The sequence below is a fragment of the Arabidopsis thaliana genome, assembly GCF_000001735.4.
Source record: "Arabidopsis thaliana chromosome 1 sequence".
In the NCBI taxonomy this organism is placed as follows: Eukaryota; Viridiplantae; Streptophyta; class Magnoliopsida; order Brassicales; family Brassicaceae; genus Arabidopsis; species Arabidopsis thaliana.
The window spans coordinates 7,547,972-7,570,216 of NC_003070.9; the positions used below are offsets into that span (position 1 = coordinate 7,547,972).

At 38.8% G+C, this 22,245-nt stretch overlaps 5 protein-coding genes across 19 annotated transcripts; 1 reads left to right on the forward strand and 4 right to left on the reverse strand.

The window, feature by feature from the left end:
• Positions 1-478: 478 nt before the first annotated feature.
• Positions 479-2,770, reverse strand: AT1G21540 (AMP-dependent synthetase and ligase family protein). Its single transcript, NM_102003.4, has 2 exons — positions 1,642-2,770; positions 479-1,530 (listed from the first exon to the last, which is right to left on the reverse strand). Exons 1-2 carry the CDS (start codon positions 2,548-2,550, stop codon positions 787-789), a joined length of 1,653 nt encoding a protein of 550 aa, NP_173573.1. The 5' UTR covers positions 2,551-2,770; the 3' UTR covers positions 479-786.
• A 2,245-nt stretch (positions 2,771-5,015) lies between these two features.
• On the reverse strand, positions 5,016-6,004 carry AT1G21550 (Calcium-binding EF-hand family protein). Its single transcript, NM_102004.3, has one exon. The coding sequence runs from the start codon at positions 5,811-5,813 to the stop codon at positions 5,346-5,348; it is 468 nt and encodes a 155-aa protein (NP_564143.1). The 5' UTR covers positions 5,814-6,004; the 3' UTR covers positions 5,016-5,345.
• A 695-nt stretch (positions 6,005-6,699) lies between these two features.
• On the forward strand, positions 6,700-9,141 carry AT1G21560 (uncharacterized protein). Of its 6 annotated transcripts, none has more exons than NM_001332510.1 (6): positions 6,800-6,887; positions 6,962-7,036; positions 7,212-8,061; positions 8,161-8,377; positions 8,569-8,657; positions 8,750-9,141. In NM_001332510.1, the coding sequence occupies exons 3-6, from the start codon at positions 7,237-7,239 to the stop codon at positions 8,816-8,818; spliced, it is 1,200 nt and encodes a 399-aa protein (NP_001323281.1). In that variant the 5' UTR covers positions 6,800-6,887; positions 6,962-7,036; positions 7,212-7,236; the 3' UTR covers positions 8,819-9,141. The 6 variants fall into 6 exon arrangements, with proteins under 6 accessions (NP_001185054.1, NP_001185053.1, NP_001323281.1 ...); NM_001332511.1 differs by having other exon boundaries at positions 6,962-7,004; NM_001198125.2 differs by having other exon boundaries at positions 6,700-7,036; positions 8,750-9,094.
• Positions 9,142-9,168: 27 nt separating this feature from the next.
• On the reverse strand, positions 9,169-17,943 carry AT1G21580 (Zinc finger C-x8-C-x5-C-x3-H type family protein; the record flags this gene model as incomplete). Of its 9 annotated transcripts, NM_102007.4 has the most annotated exons (10): positions 9,169-10,240; positions 10,504-10,607; positions 10,673-10,715; positions 10,790-11,060; positions 11,144-11,234; positions 11,468-11,542; positions 11,678-11,774; positions 11,879-12,029; positions 12,122-12,317; positions 12,602-17,943. In NM_102007.4, the coding sequence occupies 10 exons, from the start codon at positions 17,682-17,684 to the stop codon at positions 9,851-9,853; spliced, it is 6,501 nt and encodes a 2,166-aa protein (NP_173577.2). The 9 variants fall into 9 exon arrangements, with proteins under 9 accessions (NP_173577.2, NP_001322598.1, NP_001322597.1 ...); NM_001332514.1 differs by having other exon boundaries at positions 9,169-10,607; NM_001332517.1 differs by having other exon boundaries at positions 9,191-10,240; positions 10,504-10,715; positions 12,602-17,832.
• Positions 17,944-18,257: 314 nt separating this feature from the next.
• On the reverse strand, positions 18,258-22,043 carry AT1G21590 (kinase with adenine nucleotide alpha hydrolases-like domain-containing protein). 2 transcript variants are annotated; one of them, NM_102008.5, is made up of 10 exons: positions 21,573-22,043; positions 21,389-21,486; positions 21,061-21,310; positions 20,226-20,960; positions 19,873-20,121; positions 19,630-19,793; positions 19,470-19,549; positions 19,232-19,379; positions 18,992-19,141; positions 18,258-18,887 (listed from the first exon to the last, which is right to left on the reverse strand). In NM_102008.5, the coding sequence occupies exons 1-10, from the start codon at positions 21,721-21,723 to the stop codon at positions 18,642-18,644; spliced, it is 2,271 nt and encodes a 756-aa protein (NP_173578.2). In that variant the 5' UTR covers positions 21,724-22,043; the 3' UTR covers positions 18,258-18,641. The 2 variants fall into 2 exon arrangements, with proteins under 2 accessions (NP_173578.2, NP_001320855.1); NM_001332520.1 differs by having other exon boundaries at positions 21,389-21,934.
• Between the last annotated feature and the right edge of the window lie 202 nt (positions 22,044-22,245).

A 22,245-nucleotide genomic window follows, 5' to 3' on the forward strand; every position in this document is an offset into this window, starting at 1 on the left:
GGACTTCAAATCACAGTCGACCAAAATGATCTAATTTAGCAATTAAAAAGTTTACATTTTAAAAACAAAAACACAAGATCATGGCTACATATTCAAAGTTTTAGTTCAAACCATAGAAAACATAACCATGCGAATTGGTCAAACAAGTATATTTGGCCTTACGAAAGGCCCAATACTTATAGCTTAAGGCCCAATACTTAGAGCTGACGACACACATTGCAGCAAAACCGATATCGTTTTCTATATACTTCATATCTCTCTTATGAGATCACAAATATTTTAGAGAGAATGGTTGTATGAACACAAACGACGAATGAGATCGGCAAAATCTTAGTCATTGACGAAGAAGACGAAAATAAAGAAGTTAAACAAATATGTCATGGACCAGTTCATAATCACTTGGATCTTATTTACCCTCCGATTTTCCTTTCTTAGATCTTCTCTCTCTGTTTTCGTACTCATTAGCTTGCACATCAGGCGATTCTGTTTTGAAGATTTTCCTTTTTGTTCTTTGGATTGATTTAATGGTATTTCGTACAAGAAATTGACTCCGGAACTAGATATAGTCGATTTTTCTGCTTGATGCAGAAGTTATTCTGAAATTGGTTGGAGTGACACTCTGTTCTGAATAGTTCTTCATATAGTTTCTTATGAAAATAGTAGCAAGCTTGTTTGGAAACTAATCCCTTCTTAAGGGTACAACAATAATACAACACAAAATAAATGTCATTCTTTACTTCATTCTTGGAGATTCTTCTTCATATCCTCAATAACTCAAGCGAATCTTTAAGGCAGAGACTTAGCCATTTGTCTTAGAAGAAACTTCTGTATCTTTCCAGTAGAAGTCTTTGGAAGCTCCTCCTGAAAAATTACTTTCCTTGGAACCATATACTTAGGTAACCTCGTCTTACAAAACTCCCTTATTTCCCTCTCAGTCACCAACCCATTACCATTACTATCATACTTCAAGCTCACAAAAGCACACGGTGTCTCTCCCCACATCTTATCCGGTTTAGCCACCACCGCGGCTTCTTTAACTACTGGATTTGTATACAGAACCGTCTCAACCTCGGCACTACTTATGTTCTCTCCTCCGCATATGATCACATCCTTTGACCGGTCTTTAACTTCCAAGTAACCGTCTTCATGTATAACTCCTACGTCTCCGCTGTAGAACCATCCGTCCTCTCTCATACACGCTGCGGTTCCTTCAGGGTCTTTGTAGTAACCAAGCATAACCGAACCGCCTTTTAAAACGATCTCTCCAACGGAAACACCGTCGTGTTCCACACTCTTCCCGGTTCTCGGGTCCCTAACATCAACTTCCGCGAATCCGATGGTTCTTACTCCTTGTCTTGATTTCAGTCTTGCTCTTTCCAATGGATCAAGATGATCCCACTCAGCCTTCCAAGCACATGACACAACCGGGCCTCCGGTTTCCGTTAAACCGTACCCATGACCGACGTTGAAACCTAGGGTTTCTGCTCTTGAGATGATGGCTGCTGGAGGTGGAGCTCCGGCGGTCATAACCTGATTTCAGAAACACAAAACAGAGTTTATTCAAAAGTTCACCAAATGATTTTCAAATGGAAGTTTTTAATAAACCAAACCGGTATTGAACATGGATGTATTTAATAATACCTGAACCGGGTTCTTTAGCGGTTTACGAGACGGGTAGTTGGTTAGCATGTTGAGAACCATTGGTGCGGCACACATGTGAGTTACGTGATGCTTATCGATCAAGTCATAGATAGTCGGCGCGTCGACTCTACGGGTGCAGACGTTGGTGGCTCCAACCGCCGCAGTGCCCCATGTATACCCCCAACCATTGGCGTGGAACATTGGTAGAGTCCACAAGTAAACCGGCCTGTTCGGAAAATGCCAGTCAAGCAATGAGCTTACGGTTAGCATGAAAATTGCTCTGTGGCTCAACACTACTCCTTTGGGAGATGACGTTGTTCCAGAAGTATAGTTGAGAATCATAGGCTGCCACTCGGTTTGAGGACGGATCCACTTGAATCTTGAATCTCCTCTCTCCATAACTCCTTGGTATGTGTCAAGAAAATCTGATGCGGCCGAAGGAGACAAAGAACCGTCCTCTTGGTCGTCGTCTAGGAGGACAAGGTGAGGTTTCTCGTTTTGCCTCATGAACGAGACTGCTTCGAGGACTACGGAGATTGAATTGGGATCGACGAAAACGAGCTTAGATTCACTGTGACGCAGGAGGACAGAGAGTGCATGTGCGTCCAAACGAGGGTTGATGTTGTTTAAGATGGCTCCGGACATTGGGACAGCAAACTGAAGCTCGTAGACGGACGGGACGTTGGGACCTACGACGGAGACAACTTGGCCTCGGTTTATGCCGAGAGAGGAAGAAGTGAGAGCCGAGGCGATTCGAAGACAGCGGTTGTGGGTTTCGGACCAAGTGTGGACGGTGTTAGTGGTGTGGAGGATGGACGGACAGTCGCCGTAGACAGAGGCGGCTCGGTCTAAGAAGCCGAGGACGGTGAGAGGTGTTGAGTTCGAAGGGTGTGGAAGTAAGAGTTCCATACTTTGATTTTTGTTAATGTTTTGTATTGTATGGGTATGAGGTTTGTGAAAAGGTTAGGGGGTTGGATGTATTTATAAAAATCTTCAAAATGTTTTCAACTTCATGAAGGTGGTGTTGGAGTTTAGGTCATTTTGTTTTATTTTTGGTAACTATAATTGATCACTTCTGGCCCACGAAATCAGCTTGATGAAGTGAAATAAACAAATCTTCTTTAATTTCTTAACTTATCAAAATACTAAATTTGGTTAATAAATAAGAAGAAATCTCTCTCTTTTTTTCTTTTAACCAAAATTTATTGGTGAGTGACGTGAGTATATAAAAATGGAGGTGGGCAATAAATAAAGGACAAAGTTTACCAACTAGGCAACTAACAAAAGTTGGACGGACCCAACGAACTCTCTATTTTATAAAGCTTCCAAAATTGTGACGACAAGTTCTTAGTTGAACTACGGTCGAAGGAGCTAACTGAACTAATGTTTCATCGTTCCGAATATTTATTATATTCATTAGTAGAATATTTTTTTTTTTCATTCATTATAAAAAATGTTCATATGAGGTTAAGATGATAGGGAATTATATATGCATGCATGGATACATCAAATCAAACGAGTAAATTATTTATGGATAATCAATCTAAAATATTCTCGCGTGATGTTAGTTTGGTATTACACATTTGGTACTAAAAAAGAGCATCTTAAATTAAACTATTTGAAAACCTTACACATATCTTATAGCATTGATTTCTAGTGTCAACGTCCACACTCCACATGATGTTAGTTTTGCGTACGGTTATGAGTACGCATTTGTGAGGATTGGTTGAGCGACTTGTACTTTCTCATATTTATGTTTGAGTGTTGACTGTTGAGTATTGATTTTTTTTTCTTCTCCAAATAACTAAGTATATAGATATGATATGACTCATCCACGCAATATTTTCCAAATTAAAACTTTTGATCACATGAAATATTAAAACAGTTGTTCTAATTAGTTAACCATTTTTATAGTTTTATACATACGATCAATACTAATAAAAAAAATAGATCTTTAACAACCATATTTCATTGTACACTGATTAACCCTGAACCCTAAAAATACAAGATGAATAACACATCAACCCAAACTCTAGCTTAGGATATGTAAACCAACAATTTAAATTTAACTCTAAACTCTTTTAAATTATATATATCGTCCACTAGAAAACAAGATTATTTATAGAAAATTTGGTAGTTATAAAACAATTACATATACAAAGACACAACTGTACACTTGTAACCAAAATTGAATATCAAGAAGTTTGTTCTTATCATATTAATTGTCAAAAGCTGAGTGATTCTTGTGACATTGTGAGCCTGACTGTGAGTGTACACAAAAACTTTTAAACCCAAGGAGATATGAATATTGGCCGTGGATGGTAAGATGATTAAATGTAGATAAATTTTGGGTAGTTTAGAAGTTATATCCACATTTAATGAATCTCTGCATCACCCAACACATACGGATCCTTTAATTTCATATGCACAGAATCAAATGCCAACCTACTTGCCAATTTTGGCATCATGATGGTTTTCTCATTTGAGATAAAACTTTTAGGTTTTTCTTGAGTAGATAGATACTAGTACTTGTTTACCCACATGGTCTAGCTTCAGTTAAAAAGGTTACATATGTCATGTTCGAAAATTAAATACATATGTTTATCAAGTTCTGTAGCATCACATATATAATATCTTGAAGTCCCCAAAAATATTTAATAACCAGTTGTACCATGGGAACCAAGAAAAACCAATTCATGTCGGTTTAACAAGATTAGAGAATCCTAAAACGAAACAACATAAGATATTCCCAACTAAAAGCACACGACATAACCATACGAAATAAATCTTCAATTCATGATTATGGTATCAAGCATTATATACTTTGAACAAAACTGAAATAATTAGCAGATTACATTGAAACTGTTTACAAAACTTCTTCACAATGATCATACGCTAATTAAACAGTTTTTTTGCCACAAACTTCTTCACAATTTTTTTGTAATAAACAGTTTCACTATATTTTCTCTTCATCTCTTTCTTGGATTTATTTATGTTAGTGAGCTACTAATCTGATTTTGCAGAAAGAATTAAGAAACATATATACGAAGCCATTTATGAAGTTAGTTTTCATTTGCAAATTCCGTTTTGGTCTGTTAATATGGCTAGTGTTTTTTTTCTTCTTTTAAATGGGTTTGAAGGGTTTATTATATATCACGTGTAAAACAGTTGACCATAATGCTAAAAATTATGCATCATACAGAGAAACTACTAAAGAAACAAAATAGTCAAATATTCAGCTAATTATAACAGAAATCTAGTCATATCGTCACAATGATCACACGCTATACTATTTATCGCCACAACCTTTTTTCTCTCCACATGGCTTGAAATTGTCATAGATTATGTTATTTCTGACGTTTTGTGCGTTCATATAAGACTTGGATTCCCTAGAACTTTTAAGTCGAACAATTTGATAAACAAACAAAAAAAGGCAATCCTTTGGACATTTTAGCTTAAGCTGGATTGAAACTAATACACTGAAAATTGATAATCCATACATATATATCTACTAACGGCTTTAGTGAGAAGAGCCATTTCATTACCAAAATTAATAATTTATCATAGTATAAAAGCTAGACAGTTTATACATCAACACATCGGATAAGCAAAGATATACTTTACATATAGTGATTGCAATTTGCAAATAACACATCAAACATGTAAAAGGACTACACACACATGTCACATGTGTATCACCATCATTAGACATGTAAGATCATGTTCTTGAATTCTTCAAAGTCAACAAAACCATCAAGATTCTTGTCATGAACTCGAATCATTCTCCCACAATCCCAAGCCTTTGCCTCCTCCTCAAACCCTAGCCGTTCCAACACATCACGAAGCTCCTCCGCTGAAATATAACCATCTCCGTTCACATCGAACACATTAAACGCCCTCGCAATCGCTTCATCATTATCAGCAACAACATCAATATTCTTCTTAGATCCTTTGCTATCTAAAACAGCGTCGTAGTAGAACCGAAGGAACTCGTCTAAATCGAGGCTCTGTTTACCAACGATCAGTTCAAGCTCATCGGGAGTGTGTTCGGCCCAACCGAGTTTATCAAGAATCCAAAGGAGCTCGTCGAGGGTCACAAGCCCGTCTTGGTTCTTGTCGAGCGTCTTGAACATTCTTCGGAGATCGTTTGTAGTTATGAATGAACAATCCATTTGATCAGAGAAGGGTAGTTTGGATCTTTTGGTTATGTTGAGGAAATGTGTAAATCTATTTATTGAGAAATTGTGCAATCTTTATCGTCTATAAAACATATATACACGTACAGCAACATATTTATATGATTAGTGTGTACGGAAGAGATTAAAGCGGAGGAAGGTTCCCGGAAATGGGTTATGAAACGACTAATTTTATGAAAAATGATGTTTCTAGAAGAAAAGTCAATAAACATGACATTTAGCTAATTTTCTTGTGTCAACTATGACATATAGCTACTTTTATATGAAAATTTGATAGCGTATTTAATTATCATCTTTGATTTTTTTTAATATTAAGTAAAAACAGTATAAGAATGAAAAAATTAACTTGATAATATAACCGGATAATCTCATTTACTTTCTGCCATAGAAAAATGAAAAGTCTAACCTAAATCGCAATTTTGTACTAACAAAGAATAACACACCTTTGCGACATTGCAAAGCTTTCTAAACTATATTATTATACCTTGTATTTTGATAGATAAATAGTATTAATGTGCTATGGAAAAAAAAAGTTAAAAAACAGTAGATTCTAATACTCTATGTAGTAGAGTGGTGTCATCATAATCTTAGTTTGACATATGGAATGTTCGGTAACGTTCTCGAGTTCCGTGGCTAAGTCGTACGGTCCCCATTTAGTAGATATTTATCACCGGCCACATCCACATACATACCCATCCACAATTTTCCAGTGGATTTTTCCCTGTGAACAGCAAAAGCAAAACGATAATGCTTATAGTTTTCATGTGGATTAGATAAATAAGAGGAAAATTATAGCATTGTCTTTGCATCTCCAACCAAATCCTATTTCCTACCATAATTTTTTCATTTAACTATTTATACAAAAATAATGAACAAAAGCCTGAGCCCAATTTACAAAGTTGGGCCTTATTATTTATGGGCCTGAAATGAAATAATCAATTATGACCAAACACAAAAGCTCTCTTATGACTGTAGTAACTAACTGTCAATGTCTCTACAGTAGTACAGTGAGTCGGAATGTGAGCTACGGCGTGATGTTCGATGAGAGAAGTTAATTCCTTTTCTAAATTTAGGGTTTCTCTTCATCGAGATGTTTCTTTTAAATGATATTCTTCTTCTTTCAGTAATGGAATAATAGCTTCTGTACGAAAGATCTTTCTGGCATTTGTAAGTGAACCCATTCCACTCTTCTTGCATTTGTAAGTGTTTTCTAAATTTCTACTCCTGCATGCTCTAATTTGGCCCCAACGAGAATTTGTGTGTTTGAGTGGTCATTGAATCGAACTCAAATTTAGCATTTTTAGGATTTTGAGTCAATTCTAGTTTAGGATTCGTCTCTAATGTTTAATTTAGTGAAGGCTATGTCATTTTCAGGAATCTGATTGTTTTCCGTTTAAAGATGAGAACTTTGATGAATTCTGCTGCTACAATGAGAGCTGTGAAGAAGGAGTTTATTGTAATAGACTTAGATGCTGATAAAGATGAAGATGTTCGTTGTGGTAAAGTGAAAGAAGAGTATATGATGGATGCTGGCAAAACTAATCCTTCCAACATCCAACAGGTTGTTTCTGCTGTTGCTTCTGATGATGATGGTGATGATGATGATGACTGGGGTACCAAAATGGATTATCAGTATATAAAGTTGTTGGATAGTTTCAGAGAAGATGGAAGTTTAAATCTGAGTGACAATCCACTAAGGTCTATTAGGTATGAAGTAGATAATGGTGGATATGACAAGCGGGAGTTTAAAGCAGTGTTTACAAATAAGCGGAGTAGAGAAGATCGAAACACTATTCGTGTAACCAAGAAGAATGTTGAGCCAAAGCCTCCTCATGTTCAAGCAAGTACAGAGAAGGTAACAAAAGAAGCCGGTTTCAAATTAAGGCGAAGAGAGAGTCTTGTGAGTCAGAAGAGTGTTGAAGCAATGCTTATTACAAGTCATGTGAGAAGAAACTCCCAACACAATAATGGCGACGCTAGCGAGAAGGAGAATTTTGAGGATGACATTGTATTGGATGAGGTTTACAGATCTTATCTCAAACGGTTAGTGGAAAATTCGAAAAGTTCAAGAACTAATCCTGAAAAAGAGATAAAAGTAAAGTGTGAGGAGGATCATACAGTGTCTTTGTCTGATTCTGATTCTGATATTATTGTGGTTGGAGATTGTCCGTTTCTGGAAGAAGAGGATTCTCCATTTGTGCCATCAAAAAGTTATAAAGTGATTGTAAGTATAGCCTTCAATCACTTTTGCTTTTCTTTCAAGTTCCTCTTTTCTATTTCAGATTTTATGTATTAACATTGTCGTTTGTTGGAATGTTACAAGGATTTGGATGAAGAGAGCAGTGATCAACGCAATTCTTGGTTTAGGAGGGAGATAATGAATGTTCTGAAGCAGCCATACACTGTAACAGAGCTCAAGGAACTTCACAAGGAAGCATCAGTGCATGGAGTGTCATCCAGACATATAGAACTACGAGATGGAACAGAGTTTAGCTTTCCAACGAACAAAAAGAAACCTTCATATCTCGATAGGTATCCAGGTACGTTACCAGGTGGAGTGCTTTGCTTAGCTTATCTTCTTGAAACGATATCATAAAATTAATAAATTGATATGCTAAATTGAAAAGGCTTGTTTCTGATTCCATACACGAAGAAACTTCGAATTGGATCTCTTAGAATGTTAGGGAAAGTGTTGTTTCATATTAAGTTGTGGTTTGGTTTGATTCCACAGACTTCAAAAAGCAGTACCTTGACTCTTTGCGTGAAAAGGATGAGCGTAAAGCTCTGAACCTGTTGCGCGGGTTTATCTTTTATATAACGGTAAATGATCTGGTTTATCTGGTCTTTTCAATTGTTCTAAAGAGTAGAGATACTTTGTTATATATGATGCAACTGATGTTGTTGTTTCTCAGAATGTGGTTCGTGATGATGCATTCAAACCGTGGCTCGATCAAGAATGTTTGAAGATCAGATGTGTCTGACAAAAGAGTATCAGCACTTGGAGTTCTGACAGAAGACTACTAATTAGGAGATGTAAGACCTTTGTTTCATGAAATAAGTTTGGACAAGATTTGCATTTGTGTAAAATTAGCCTCACCATTGTGTAGTAGTTCATGACTCAAGACTGGCCCAGTGGCTTCAGGTTCTATGATGTGATTATCTCTTCCATGTCCTTAAGTGCATTGTAGAGAGCTTCCAAGCGGACTTATTAGAAGGAACAACAAAAACAATTAATCCAATTTAAGACCTTTGACCCAACAACTCAATCAAACCTTCTCAGTAAGTTAGAGGATGTTGAAGTCTTAAATCGACAACTCTCAAATTAACCCTCTATAATTGATTAGGGGGAAAAAGGGAAAACAGAGGATTAGAGGAATATTGATTACAAAATCTTGGAATTAGTTGATAAAACGAATCAGACCCACACAAATCAATTCTCGCCAAGAAGATTGTTATTAATTTAGACAAGGAAAAGTGACTTACCATTACGTTTCCAGATATCAAATTTAATCACACGACCTGTTACATCCAAAGTAGCAAAAGTAAAACCAAAGACAACACATAGAACCCAGATGAGGCAGAACCAATACGGAATAACCATCCTCCACCTCCTCTTCCTCCGTGACCACCACCATATCCTCCTCACCGCCAACACTGCCGCTGTATCCTCCTTCGCCTCTGCCGCCACGACCACCACCTCTTGAGTAACCGCCAACACTGCCGCTGTATCCTCCTTCGCCTCTACCGCCACGACCACCTCCTCTTGAGTAACCACCACCAACTCCATAGCCACAACCACCTTCTCCTGAGTAACCGCCACCACTGCTGCTGTATCCTCACTACCTCTACCACTTCCTCGTAACTGAGCCATTATCACAGTGATGCTGCGACCATCGAGCTCTTGTCCAGCCAATCCCTCGATCACATCCTTCATGGATTTCTCATCCTTGAATGTGACGAATCTGAATCCCCTTGAGCTTACCTTTGTACTCACCAAAACAAACTGATGCTTCTTACTGCATCAGAGCTACTGGTGTGATTAGATTGTATATTGAGATTAGTGATTCACTGTCACTGGAGATAGATTGCACGGTGGCTGGATCATTGTCATCACCGGCTTCATACTCAGCAGTGCCAAGGGTTATAAAATCGAGGCTTTCCATTCCAAAAACTTCACTGTCAGTAGAACGCCTATTGAATACCATTGGCTCAGACTCGGAAAGGATGTTGTGAAGTGAACTAAAGTAACGCCTACGGGCATTTTTCTGTGATGGTTCGTTTGTTCTTTTTCTCTTTCTTCCTTTGCTTTGGTTCTTGGGGTGGTGGAGCTTGCATTTCAATCCTTGAGAGCATGATCCAGTGGCTTCGAAAACCGGGCAGTTGTAGGAATGCTTCTTCCGACACTGTGACCATTATGTAGAGACAATCCGCAATCTTCATCATGTGTTTGCGAATTGAGATGGAGAAAAAAAATGTATGACATAAAGCCAGAGAGGGATCTCTTTCCCTTATACTCCTTATGGTATTAGTATACTTAATATGCTACTGAAGTAATCAAAAGAATTAGATAGGATCAAGGGCACTAAGAGAGTCACTAGCAGTGCAAAGGAAAGGTGGATATGCATGTCAACACGTATTAGATGCCAATTTTAAGTGGAATCCTTACCTCGTCTCCTTCGGAACAGTATCCCTTTAAAAACCCATCACATATAGGGGCGATCGGATTGACATGCACATGCCTATATGGACATGCCTCATTGTTGCATAGGCCTGCATTATAGGTATTAGTATTGTGAGTAGCCGCAATGGGATCTTAGTACAGTGGAAATTCTTACCTTGCAGATAATAAGAACAATCAGGCATCCTTTCTGGAATGACCTGTGGAAGAAATAAGTTATCCAGTTAGAGATTTCTGTAAGTACAATTATGCAGCAATGACTTAGTAGGAAAACCTTGTGAGTCAATTTGCAATTTGCATTTGCACACAATCCATTCAAAAATTTGGTGCAAACAGCAATTTTCGAGGGATCATGAACATAGGGACATTTTCCGTCATCTTTGTTGCATTTCCCAAATCTTGTGAAAAACTGGCAGTACTTCTTCTTTTTAGCCAACCGCAACCGGGCATTGTGCAGGCTCCATCTGACTTTCTCATTTGCCAACACACGAGTTCGTTTCTTTGGATCTCTGACAAGCTGGTTACCATTCCCGAACCGAACATATCTGCAAAAATAGATTCAAATGTTCAATTGAGGCTCCAGAATGTGGAGTATATAAATAGATAAAATGCATTGAGAATTACGTACTCTTCATTGCCGATCACCAATCTCTTTGGGATAAACGGTCTTTTCACACCCTTTCCATTTTCAGAAGGTCCAGAGCACGGTGAATCAACATCTAACAAAAATTTATGTTTAAGCTAATGAGAGATACACAAGGGTAAGACTTATACAACGAGAGAGTTCTCAAATCCGATCAAAACATTTTGTTGAGAATCATCAATCACCTAGAGGGTGTGACCAGTATATAACACGTGTGTGTGTGTGTGTCTGTCAGTTTTCGTATATTCATTTCACATCAACGATATCAAACTATAGCATTCATGAGTTTTTAACTTAAGAATATCCTACCAGATATTCTCTGAAGAGTTCGTCTTGAAGAGTCCATTTTATAACGAAGGGAACCAAACCTGAAAACGCGCTCCCCTGAAAACCAGAAATCAATTATAAAAAACTTGAGGTTTGCTGGAAACAGAGTCATCCGGCCATCTCAAAAATGGCAAGAAAATAAATTCAAAAGAAGGGAACCAAATAGGTCATGGATATCGTGAACCAACTTACGTGCCAGATGGTTTCTGCTCGCCGTACTAGTATTATTTTGTCCAGATTGCTTTTCACTTTCTTTCTTTGAGTATGCAGCCACAGCCAATGTGGCCTCCTGTACAAATATGAAAAAGATACATTTATTGTCGACACCACATTCAATAGTCCTAAAGGAGCAATTATTTATAGACTTAGGCCAAAGACACTGAGGAAACTAACCTCATTAGCTTTTCTCGAGTCTCTCTCAATGGACTTGGACCATTTTAAATGCGACCCACCAACACTTAATACCTTAGATTTTCTGAGGGAATACCCATTAGTTGATCTTGTGTAAATTGTGTGTCTCTTCCTCATCATTGACAACTTTCGGCTGAAGATAGAATGGCCCTGTTATCATGTTTGCAAACACAAAAAAAAAGGTTGCAGCCCAAGGAAAATGAGCACCTTTAGATGCTAACATACCTAATGTTGAGAGAAGAACCATTTCGGAAAGCAGACACTGAGTTCATTAATCTTCTCCAGTACGTCACTCTTTTCCAGGGAACAAGTTGCGGCACAATATTCTGATTTCGCATGTGAGCTATGGGCATTCTTGGCTGCGGATCATTTTGCGTCCAAACCAGAGAAAACTTTGATTGCTTAAATGGTCGCATGACAGCTGCCAATCAAAAAGAAGGCGAGTAACTTCATATCTTGCTTTTGTTATGGTTAAAAAAATGCAAGAAAAAAAACAAGTATACATAGAAAGGGATTCTGATATGCATGTTACTGTAGGAAAACACTAGATAGTTTATTCTCAAAAAAAAAAAAAAGGACTAAGCCAAAGCAAACAAATTATTCCTTTTCCTTTTCAGCGAATAAACCATCCACTGTTTATCCAAATGAACAGTCCTGATAAGATGCTCAACAAGCGCTAACAGATATTTACTTTGCTTTACATACCAGAGTCAGAGAATGCTGAGCTAGATGGTCTTTCCGAAACCATGTTTGCAGCTGATCGTGTATCTAATGCATCATCAGGCAAGGAAATTGACTGATTGCAACGGCTCTCTGAATTCCTTACTAGCTGATTTTTACTTCGCTTAAAGTACCCATCAGAGGAAGGAATCTGGTTCTGACTTACATCATGAATATCTGAAGCTGCAACCAACTGATTTGCCTTTCTCTTGACATATACCATTCTCTTCAAATTTGAAGAATCCAAGTCAGACGGATTTCTCTTCTGCTGGCAATCTGAAGCATAACCCGTCTGAATCAGTGTATCAGATGTCTTCAATGTGTCCCCACCAGAATGTGGAAAATTAGCTTCTCCAGATGTAGCAGAATCCATGATAGACTCAGGTAAACCAGTGGTGAGATGATCCGTGCTGTAAGATAAAGCACATTTTCCTGATGAAGTAGCGATGGCATTTGATAGTTTGGAAGTGCTGCTGTCTGAGGGAGGCTTTGACTGCCTCTCAAGAGTAGCTATTTCCCCTGTTTTAACAAGTGAAGAAGCATTATCTACATCAACCATATTGGAAGATCCCGTGCTTTTGTCTTCCACAGTGAAATGGTTCAACTGGATAGCAGATGGAGGTATTCCAAGGGCAGCACCAGGAGAACCATGTGAGGGTTTTCGAAGAAGACTATTCCCTTTACGTACGTAACTATTATTAGATTGGGCAGTCACTTTGGGAAACTTCTGTTGTGTAGACAACGTAGACGACAAAGGCTTGGCAGCTACAAAAGAAGAGGGAGAAGCATCGGACTTTCGATGCCAAGTGTGACGCTTTGTGATATGAATTGGAGGGTTAGCATCTTTCTTAGTGTCAGACACATAAGGCAGGGAACTGGGATAACTTTTCTGAGTAGAGTAATTGGGTTTCTTTTTCCTCTTTTCTATTTCATACTTAGAATTCATAGATGTCTTACTTTGGGGATCCCGGTGTGGTACAGAGACTACATGCTCTTTAACATGGGTCAAAGCAAATTTAACATCTGCATGTGAGTATGATCTGGACACACGAACACCTGAACCACCAGGAATTTCAGTTCCAGAAACTTGTCCATCAGATGACACTGCTTCGCCATCAAATGTATCAGTCTTAGCAATGTTCCGTAAGTCTTTTTCTTGAGAGCCCACATCAGAAGTTATATCAGTCAGTTTCGCTATTGGATCACCCATTGGCTTCATAACTAAATCACAATGCGCCGAAGAACCTGGCTGGGTTAACTCATGGGAGGTCATAATTTGCTCTTGTAAAGTATCTAAAAGACTATCTCCATTTTGACTCTCTTTAACTCTGTTGGTTTCATCAACCATATTAGCAACATGAATTTCACTCCGTAACTGCCTGAAGCTCAGCCTTTGTGAGTTTGATAAAGAATTACATGGAAACACTGAATCCCTACTACCAGCAACAATATCAGTTTCCGGAGTTCTGTGCTCAGAAGTTCCACCAGAAGACTCTATTTTCTCTATAGATTTGCTAGTTTCATCAACCATAGAAGCAACATGAATTTCACTCCGTAACGGTCTGGACAGCCTAGGCGAGCTGGATAGAGAATCACATGGAAACACTGAATCCCTCCTAACAGCAACAATACCACCAGAAGGCTTGGATTTCTCTTCACCTTTGCTAGTTTCATCAACCACAGCCGAAACATGAACTTCACTCCGTATCCGCCTTCGTGAGCTGGATAAAGAATCACATAAAAACAGAGAGTCCCCCCCACTACCAGCAGTAATATTAGTTACCGGAGTTCTGTACTTAGAAGTTCCTCCAGGAAGCTTTGCTTTCTCTTCATGAGTTTCTACCTCAACGCTTTCAGTACAATTATCTTCCTTATGCTTGATGCCATCTTGAGAATTACTGTAGTTAGCTTTAACAGATATTTTGTTTTGTATCTCCTCATTCACTGCCACCAATGGCGAAATATGACAAGGACTAACAGAATTATCAGATACTAAGCAAGAACTGACCTTTGAAGAATCCTTTTCAAGATTTTTATCTATAGAGAGACTCCGGACAGAACCAATGGCACCAGATGATCCATATCCAAAACGATCTTCAGGAGACAACTTACATACTGTTGTACATGGTTGAATTTCGTGGAGACCAGATTCAGTATCAGTAACTGTTTCATTACCAGACATGCCATTAATTCCAATTGCAAGAGTTGTTTCAGTTACGAACGCAGACAAGCTAGGTAATTTATCACAAAATATGGCAGATCTTTGGCTAACATCTTGCTCAACAAGACTCTCTCTCGCACAATCAGTAAGATCTTTGCTAAGAGAAACATTTGGCTCCAATAAACAAGTTTTCAAACCTCTACTATCAGAACCACTATCTACACAAGGAATTTCTGCAGGATGATAAGATTTCAAAATCAGCTCCTCATCAGGGACAAGTCTCTCGGTGCTTACATTTTCCATACACCCCTCAGATGGCACTGCCATAGCTAAATCAGATTCATCACTATGCGAACAGCCACCAGTCCTCTCCACAGACAGCACATTTGATGATCCCTTTACTCCAACCTTTGTCAGAGATGAAGAAGTGTCGTTTACACAAGTCTGTTTACCTTCTTCACTGTCCATATTGTCAGCCGTTTCTGCAGCAACATTAAGAGGCGTAGTTTCCATGTATCCTTTTCCGCTAACATTCTCAACCGGTGCATTGACTGTGTTTTTGCAGTGAGGAAGATTTTTACTTTCCATCTGGAAAACTACACTCTTATCAGGTGACGTGACCATAGGATTCATATATGTCCCAACGGTAAAACTGTTAGCATTAGCAAGATCCCCTGACGCACTATTATTTGAATTAGCAAGATCCAATGAAACATTAGCAATGTCCAGAGAGGCAGGGGAATCCAGACCCATGGGGCGACCCCTAGAGGAGTCATTTTCAGGAGACAAGGAATCTACATTCTTATCAATCCTCTTGTTGTCATCTTCAATACCACCGATATCTGACTTCGCCAACACCTTATCACCAGGGTCTTCTCTATTAAAATAGATGGAAGCATCTAGATATGGCTTCTGAAAATCCTTTCCTCCATAACCCAAAGATCCATCAGATGAATTAATGGATTTTCTTTCTTCAAACCCAGTATTTACTTCCATCATTGGTATATTCCTTGATGGTATACAATCCATGTCCTCATCACAATCCATATCCTCATCACAATCCATGTCCTCAGAACACCCAGAAAGATCAGCGACGGTTGGCCATGATACAGGTAACTTACCAGGAGACGTATTGATTGTTGTCTTTGTCTTCAGGATTTCATCCATCTCCATGACCTTCGGCAAAAGCGCTTCGCCTGCATTACAATCAGTGCTCGTTCTGTCCAACACATCTTCATGAGACTTCAGTGTACTTTGATTTCCATCAATAACACCTTCCTCAGTGGAGCAAGCCTCCGTATTGATACCATGTTTGACATTAATGTCATCCTTGGCCTCTATCAAAGTCTCACAAAAACTAGAGATCTTTTCTGTATCATGAGTTGAAGCTTCAGGACCTGAATCGGTAAGTTTGACTTTGCTGTCCTGAACGACACCATTAACAAATCGTACCTTGTTTAGCTTACCACCAGAATCACTGGAAGACGGGGTTGAGTGACTGTCAGGTTCTTTTTCATTTTTAGATGCAGTAGTTTGCCTTGTAGACCGTCTGAAGCCCTCAGAAACCGAAATCTCATCTGACAAATGGGTTCCCAGCTTTCCATTTCTTTCAGTTACTGAAACTTTCTCATTTTTATCAGAAAGCAAAGCTCTTCTAGCTTTAATAGACCTAGGTGTCACAGACGCACCCGAACGGATGCCTGCACTTGTAGGTGATGCTACGGGCTTAGCTACCAGAACATTCGATTTAAATGATATATCAAGATCCACTGGACTTCTCCCCCTTTGCTTCTCCACCAGTCCACGATCAGAATGACCCAAGTGTTCCTTACCCCTATATGAGTTAGAGTTAAACCTTTTCCCATTACCATTATGATGATTATGTTGCCGAGACCATTCATTCTCTCTACTGTTTTTATAGGATCTTGGAGTTTCAAGCCTTAGCAGAGCACTCTTCTTCTGAACTTGTTTCCTAGGTGTTCGATTCAACTCATTGCTCGCCTCTCTCCTTCCACGATCAAAATATTGTTCAATCTCAGAATGATAGTAATCATCCTTTTTCTCGGGATAGAGAGTCCTCCCTTCATTACGTGTTTCTCTAGCCCCTTCACGGCTTGCTGATGACCTAGTCACATCTCGACTTACTGTAAGACCATATCTGTCACTGCCATAACCAACACTAGAGGATAAAACCCTATTTCCATCACCTAAACCCCTAACATATCTATCGGATTCTGATTTTAACTGACCACGGGCTTGATAATTCCCCTCTGTTCTAGTGACTCCAGATTCTTTTCTAGCATATCCAAGACTACGAAACTCATCTCTAGACCTAGAACTACCATCTAAACCACGATTAACACCCGACGAGTTACGGCTGTAGTCATACTGATAGTTACGGCTTGGACCATCATCCACTCGGCTTCGACCCGGACCTGAATCCACTGTCCATGAATCAAGCCGCTTTTCATTGAACCCAACCCAATCAGACTGAGATTCCGTACATTGAATACTCGATGTCAACGGCTGTGATATTCTTTGAGGCTCATAACTAACCTGCTGAGGAATGTATTGAGGATGCTGCTGCTGCTGCTGAAGCGATAGTGGCTGATGCTGTTGCTGGAGCGGTGGCGGATGCTGGTAGTAGTTTGAAGTCGGCTGATTAACCACCGTATTGGGCGGAAGATCTTGGCGATGATGAGAGTATTGATGGAGGTAATCTTGACGTTGACCATTGCTCTGAGTTGATCGACCATATAAATTAGGGCTTTCGGGATGAGATTGACGAGGAGGAGGAGGAGGCGGTAACGGCGGTGGCGGCGGAAGAGGAGCAGAGGGAGGATGAAGATGAGGAGAGTAAGGAGAATTCCATGGATCGTAGGTAGGATTGTAATGAGAAGAATCCATGGCTGATTTGGATTTTAGCCTTGAGAAATTTTAGATCTTTTGAACCACAGCGTCGTCTTCTTCTTATTCTTCGTCTTCTGATGAAAACGCACGCAACACGAAAACGGCGATAAAAATAGTATAATACACACGAATCAATTTAGTTCTCGAATCGTTCCGATTTTCGGTAACCGGTTTTTATATCTTCTTCGTAACTCTCTCTTTTCCCTAATCTTATTGGGCCACTGCATTTATTATGGGCCGTATTGTATAAGTTTCCGTTCTTCAGCTAAAATCTGTGTCAATTGTCTAGATTCAAATCTACCAAATACACATGTTGCTGACACAAAAAAAAAATGTGGGTACATTATCAAAGAATTAGTTATCAGAAAAATTATTACATCCGGTCATGTTTCTTTCAAACTCAATCAAAGTTTGAATAGGACAAGAAAAAAATACTTATGTCATCTCTTACCACATATTATAGATTGACTCAGTCGCATATGGTTTTGTCTTCCAAATTATAGAGTTATGATAAGATTGCCAAAATCTTTAAGATTGTGATAGGCACTCTCGAATATATGTAAAATTGTATTTCAACAAGATAATGTTATTCTATTGATAACAGTGAGACACGTTCGAGCATTACAAGACAAGAAAATTCACTTTGATCCATTAGGATCAAGGAATACAAATTACATGTCTCTGATGTTCCCAAGTAAAAAACATTGCATAAAACACACGAAACCTTTGAACGCTATAACTATAACCCCTAAACCAAGGGAGGGAGGAGGGCAATAAAACCCACACAAATCCACCTCTCATCCACCACCCATGAGACCATGACAATGAAAAGAAACACATTTTCTTAAATATACACTTTACACTCACTCACACACAGGAGAACTCTTTTTTTTCACCATCTCACATTGTTGAGTATTGCAATTGTGATTTGTTGTAGTGAACAAAAATAATGGCTCAGTTGAAGCTTGATGAACGGCTTGTCCTGCCTTTAAGATACTCCTCCACGGAGATGCCTTGCTCCATGCTTCCCATGGAAAGAGAGTCATCTTCCATGTCAAGGAATGCTAGGTTTAGATGTGACTGCAGATTAGACCTCCGCAATTTCTCGTCCTTGAGTAGCATTGAATCCTCTAACGGGTTACTAACTTGTAGCTTTGCCCATTTTAGCATCTCTACGTCACCTTTAAGAAGCTCTAAGACCTGCATTTCCAAAAGACATATCGTGTTAATAACTTGTTTGATATAGTAGCCATCTCTAAAATGATGAAACTGGCAATGAAATGGAGGATTAAGAATTGACTCACCATTCCCATCGTTGGCCTAGTTTGAGGGTTATGTCTTATACAAAGAGTGGCTGCTAACGCCATCTTCTCCATCTGGTCACTATTGTTGTCATCTTGCAAACTCGAGTCCAATAGCTGTGAATATTCTTTATCATCCAGAATTGGCTTCGCCTGCAAGTGTACATGCATGTCTGTTTAGCAATAACAAAGAAAGCTTAGACATTTCAATGTAAGAACATTTTGCCGGTAGTATCCACATACCCACATAACAAGACTGTCTTGAGCCTTTGGAGATTCGCTATTAACCGGTTTTCTTCCAGAAAGAAGTTCGAGGAGTACAACGCCGTAAGCATAGACATCTATCTTATTGTTCATCTTACCATACATAAAGTACTCTGGAGCTAAGTAGCTGCAACAAGAAACGTAGAACATTTTCAAGATTGTTATCTCCTAAACAACTTTCACGCAGCATCAACATATATATATTTTTTTTCCTCACCCAAAGGTGCCTGCGACATCGGAGCAGATTATCTGAGTTGTGGATTCCGACGCCCACTTTGCAAGCCCAAAGTCAGAAAGCTGTGAACAAGATTTCTCTTTTTAGTATCTCGTGAATTTTTCCTCTTCGATGTAAACATTGGAAACTAAAAGAAACTTACTTGTGGTTCAAAATCATCAGACAATAATATGTTAGATGACTTAACATCTCTGTGAATAACAGGTTGTGGAGCATCGTTATGCAGATAGTCCAACGCTTCAGCTATTCCCACGGCCACCTTATATCTCTCGTTCCAACGAAATGCAACCAGGTCTTTTTTGTTGCCTAATCTCAATCTCAAACCTTGATTGTTAGAACCAGAACACAAGAAAATCTGCAAGTGGCTAAATGGTCAGAGGCTTACCGTGAAGATTCTCTTCAAGGCTTCCTCTTGAGAGATAATTATATACTAGTAACAGGTTATTGTTTTCAAAGCAATAACCTAAAAGGGAAATAACGTTCTTATGGTGTAAGGTTGTGATAATGTCAATCTCTGCCACAAAATCCTTCAAGACACATTCGGTTCGTTTGAGAATTTTCACTGCAACCTCTCTTCCATTTGGCAGATAACCTCTAAAAACCCGGCTGCTGCCTCCTTTTCCGATGAAATTATCTGAAAGTACATTGCTTTTCTTATTTAGACAAAAGGAAATGACAAGAGTCTTAAGAAAGTTCAAAACAAAGCGGTAGCTTAATTATGAGAAGAGAGGAACAAACCAGCACAGAAATTGGATGTCACCGACACAAGTTCCTTATACGTAAAAAACTGGCAAGATGTGGAGATCCTTGCCTGAAGACCCTCTACATTCTCTGGAAATCTACCTGAGCTATGATCAAGAGAACATTTCACGATCATAGATTCATCAGGAACAATTGCTTGCCTTTCAACGTTTGAGCTAGACAACTTATCATTTTCTTCAGATTCAGAAGAATCAAAACCAATCTGCTTTGTGTCTGAGCTTCCAACAACAGAATTGGTCCTAGCGGGCAGCTTCAGCACCCACTGCACAACTGGTATCTTTCGGAACGAAGAACTTCTCGGAGCAGAAGCTAATACATCTGAAGAAGCTACACGACAAAGCAAAGGCCAACCTGGTCTAAATTCAGGCAGTTCTTTTACCAGCATTGTAATGAATGGGGTCAAATCTTCTGGAAATTTTGCAGGAACAAGTGCCATTGCCTTGTGCAAATCAGCATTATCATCTTGATCACCATTACAGCTAGACGATCGAGATAAATTTCCAGGCGTAGGCAAGGAATTCATATCACGAACCGAGCAATTCCCAAGGCATGCATACACTAAAGACCGCCGAAGACTCTGACCATTGGAATGATCTTCCTCTGCCTCTTCCTCTTCCACCTCAGAATGGTTTACTACTTTGGTATTCTTTCTCAATGTGACAGGCATCTGAAAGAAACTAGACAAAGTGTTCCTACGAGCATCACTTTTACCTATTACAAACCAATGCCCAAGAAAGAAGAAGAGTTCAAAACCCTAATACAGACACAGAAATCATCACATACAAAAGAAACTTATAGAGAAAGGCCAAACCTTTAGAGTGATGAATGATCGATGAGGAACCATCTTTCTGAAACATGACTTTTCCATTGTCAACAGCCAGAACCCAGCAATCTTTTGCTACTTTCCTAGCTAAGTACTTAGCCACGGAGACAGATGAATGAATTGTATGGAAACGTCTGGAGATCCCAACTACAACTTTGGACGCAGAACACATTTTTGCTTCTTTAACTAGAATCTTTCGAGTAGAAGAACCCCGGGATAATTTTAGCTTCAATTCCAACTATTAAAAGCAATTCAACCATCATCAGCTAGAGCAGAGAGAATAGAGCATGAAAGTTTTCCACTTTAATAAGCATACCTGTTTCAATTTGCAGAAACCTTCATAAACTTCAAGAACAGAATCAAAGTTTTTAACAATGGAGACGAGAGAAGAGTTGTCTGCTCGGTCAACGATCTCTACACAAATCCAATAAGAGAGAGTAAACATGGAAACCCATTTCCAAAAATCGTAGCTTTAATACAGAGAAACAAAAAAGTGTTACCATTGCCGAGTACATGAAGAGCGATTACAGTATCACCCGGTTCAGCAACCTTAACCAAAGCCCAATCAAGTAGCTCATTGCTCGACTCATCGAACTTTACGCCCACCATAACAGTATGGCCTCCTCCTGTAACGACGCCGTTTTCCGTCATCTCTCTCTCTATCACTCTCTTATCTTATCACTTCCCAGTTTCCTCAAACTGTTTTGTCTGAATTTCAGGTGAATACGTTGTAGTGTGATGATTCCACGAGGCACAAAATCATCGCAACGCTCACAAAAGTGAATCTCTATTCTCTCTCACTCTCTGGTTTTGCAGCTTCTGAGAAAGAGAGAAGAGTAAGAATGGAGGAGCAGACATATGAGAATTTTCATTTCGTTGCCATTTAGATAAATAAAATACATAATTTAATATTTAGTCTTCACAGTACACTCTCTCATTAATTATCAACCTAACAAATAACAAATTATAAAAAATATATATAGATATATCTTTTCTTTTTTTTGCTCATTTTAATTAATTTAAAAATATTTCAGATACATTCATGAAATTAACTTTATTTATTCCCTATTGTAGATTATTTTATACAAAAAAAAAATATATGCAACACAAACATTTTCTTTTATCTGAATTTATGTTACATAATTAACTTAAGAGATTGGTACCATACCAAAC

What these genes read in the sequence shown, in the direction of transcription:
- AT1G21590 (NM_102008.5), bottom strand. Translation starts at nt 21,723, where the DNA reads ATGACGGAAAACGGCGTCGTTACAGGAGGAGGCCATACTGTTATGGTG. An exon ending in GTTTCTGCAAATTGAAACAG is followed by an intron (nt 21,311 to 21,388) that starts GTATGCTTATTA and finishes TGCTTTTAATAG; the next exon opens with TTGGAATTGAAGCTAAAATT. An exon ending in CTAGGCCAACGATGGGAATG is followed by an intron (nt 18,888 to 18,991) that starts GTGAGTCAATTC and finishes TTGGAAATGCAG; the next exon opens with GTCTTAGAGCTTCTTAAAGG.
- AT1G21550 (NM_102004.3), bottom strand. Translation starts at nt 5,813, where the DNA reads ATGGATTGTTCATTCATAACTACAAACGATCTCCGAAGAATGTTCAAG.
- AT1G21540 (NM_102003.4), bottom strand. Translation starts at nt 2,550, where the DNA reads ATGGAACTCTTACTTCCACACCCTTCGAACTCAACACCTCTCACCGTC. An exon ending in CGCTAAAGAACCCGGTTCAG is followed by an intron (nt 1,531 to 1,641) that starts GTATTATTAAAT and finishes TTCTGAAATCAG; the next exon opens with GTTATGACCGCCGGAGCTCC.
- AT1G21560 (NM_001198125.2), top strand. Translation starts at nt 7,237, where the DNA reads ATGAGAACTTTGATGAATTCTGCTGCTACAATGAGAGCTGTGAAGAAG. An exon ending in CAAAAAGTTATAAAGTGATT is followed by an intron (nt 8,062 to 8,160) that starts GTAAGTATAGCC and finishes GAATGTTACAAG; the next exon opens with GATTTGGATGAAGAGAGCAG. An exon ending in ATATCTCGATAGGTATCCAG is followed by an intron (nt 8,378 to 8,568) that starts GTACGTTACCAG and finishes TTGATTCCACAG; the next exon opens with ACTTCAAAAAGCAGTACCTT.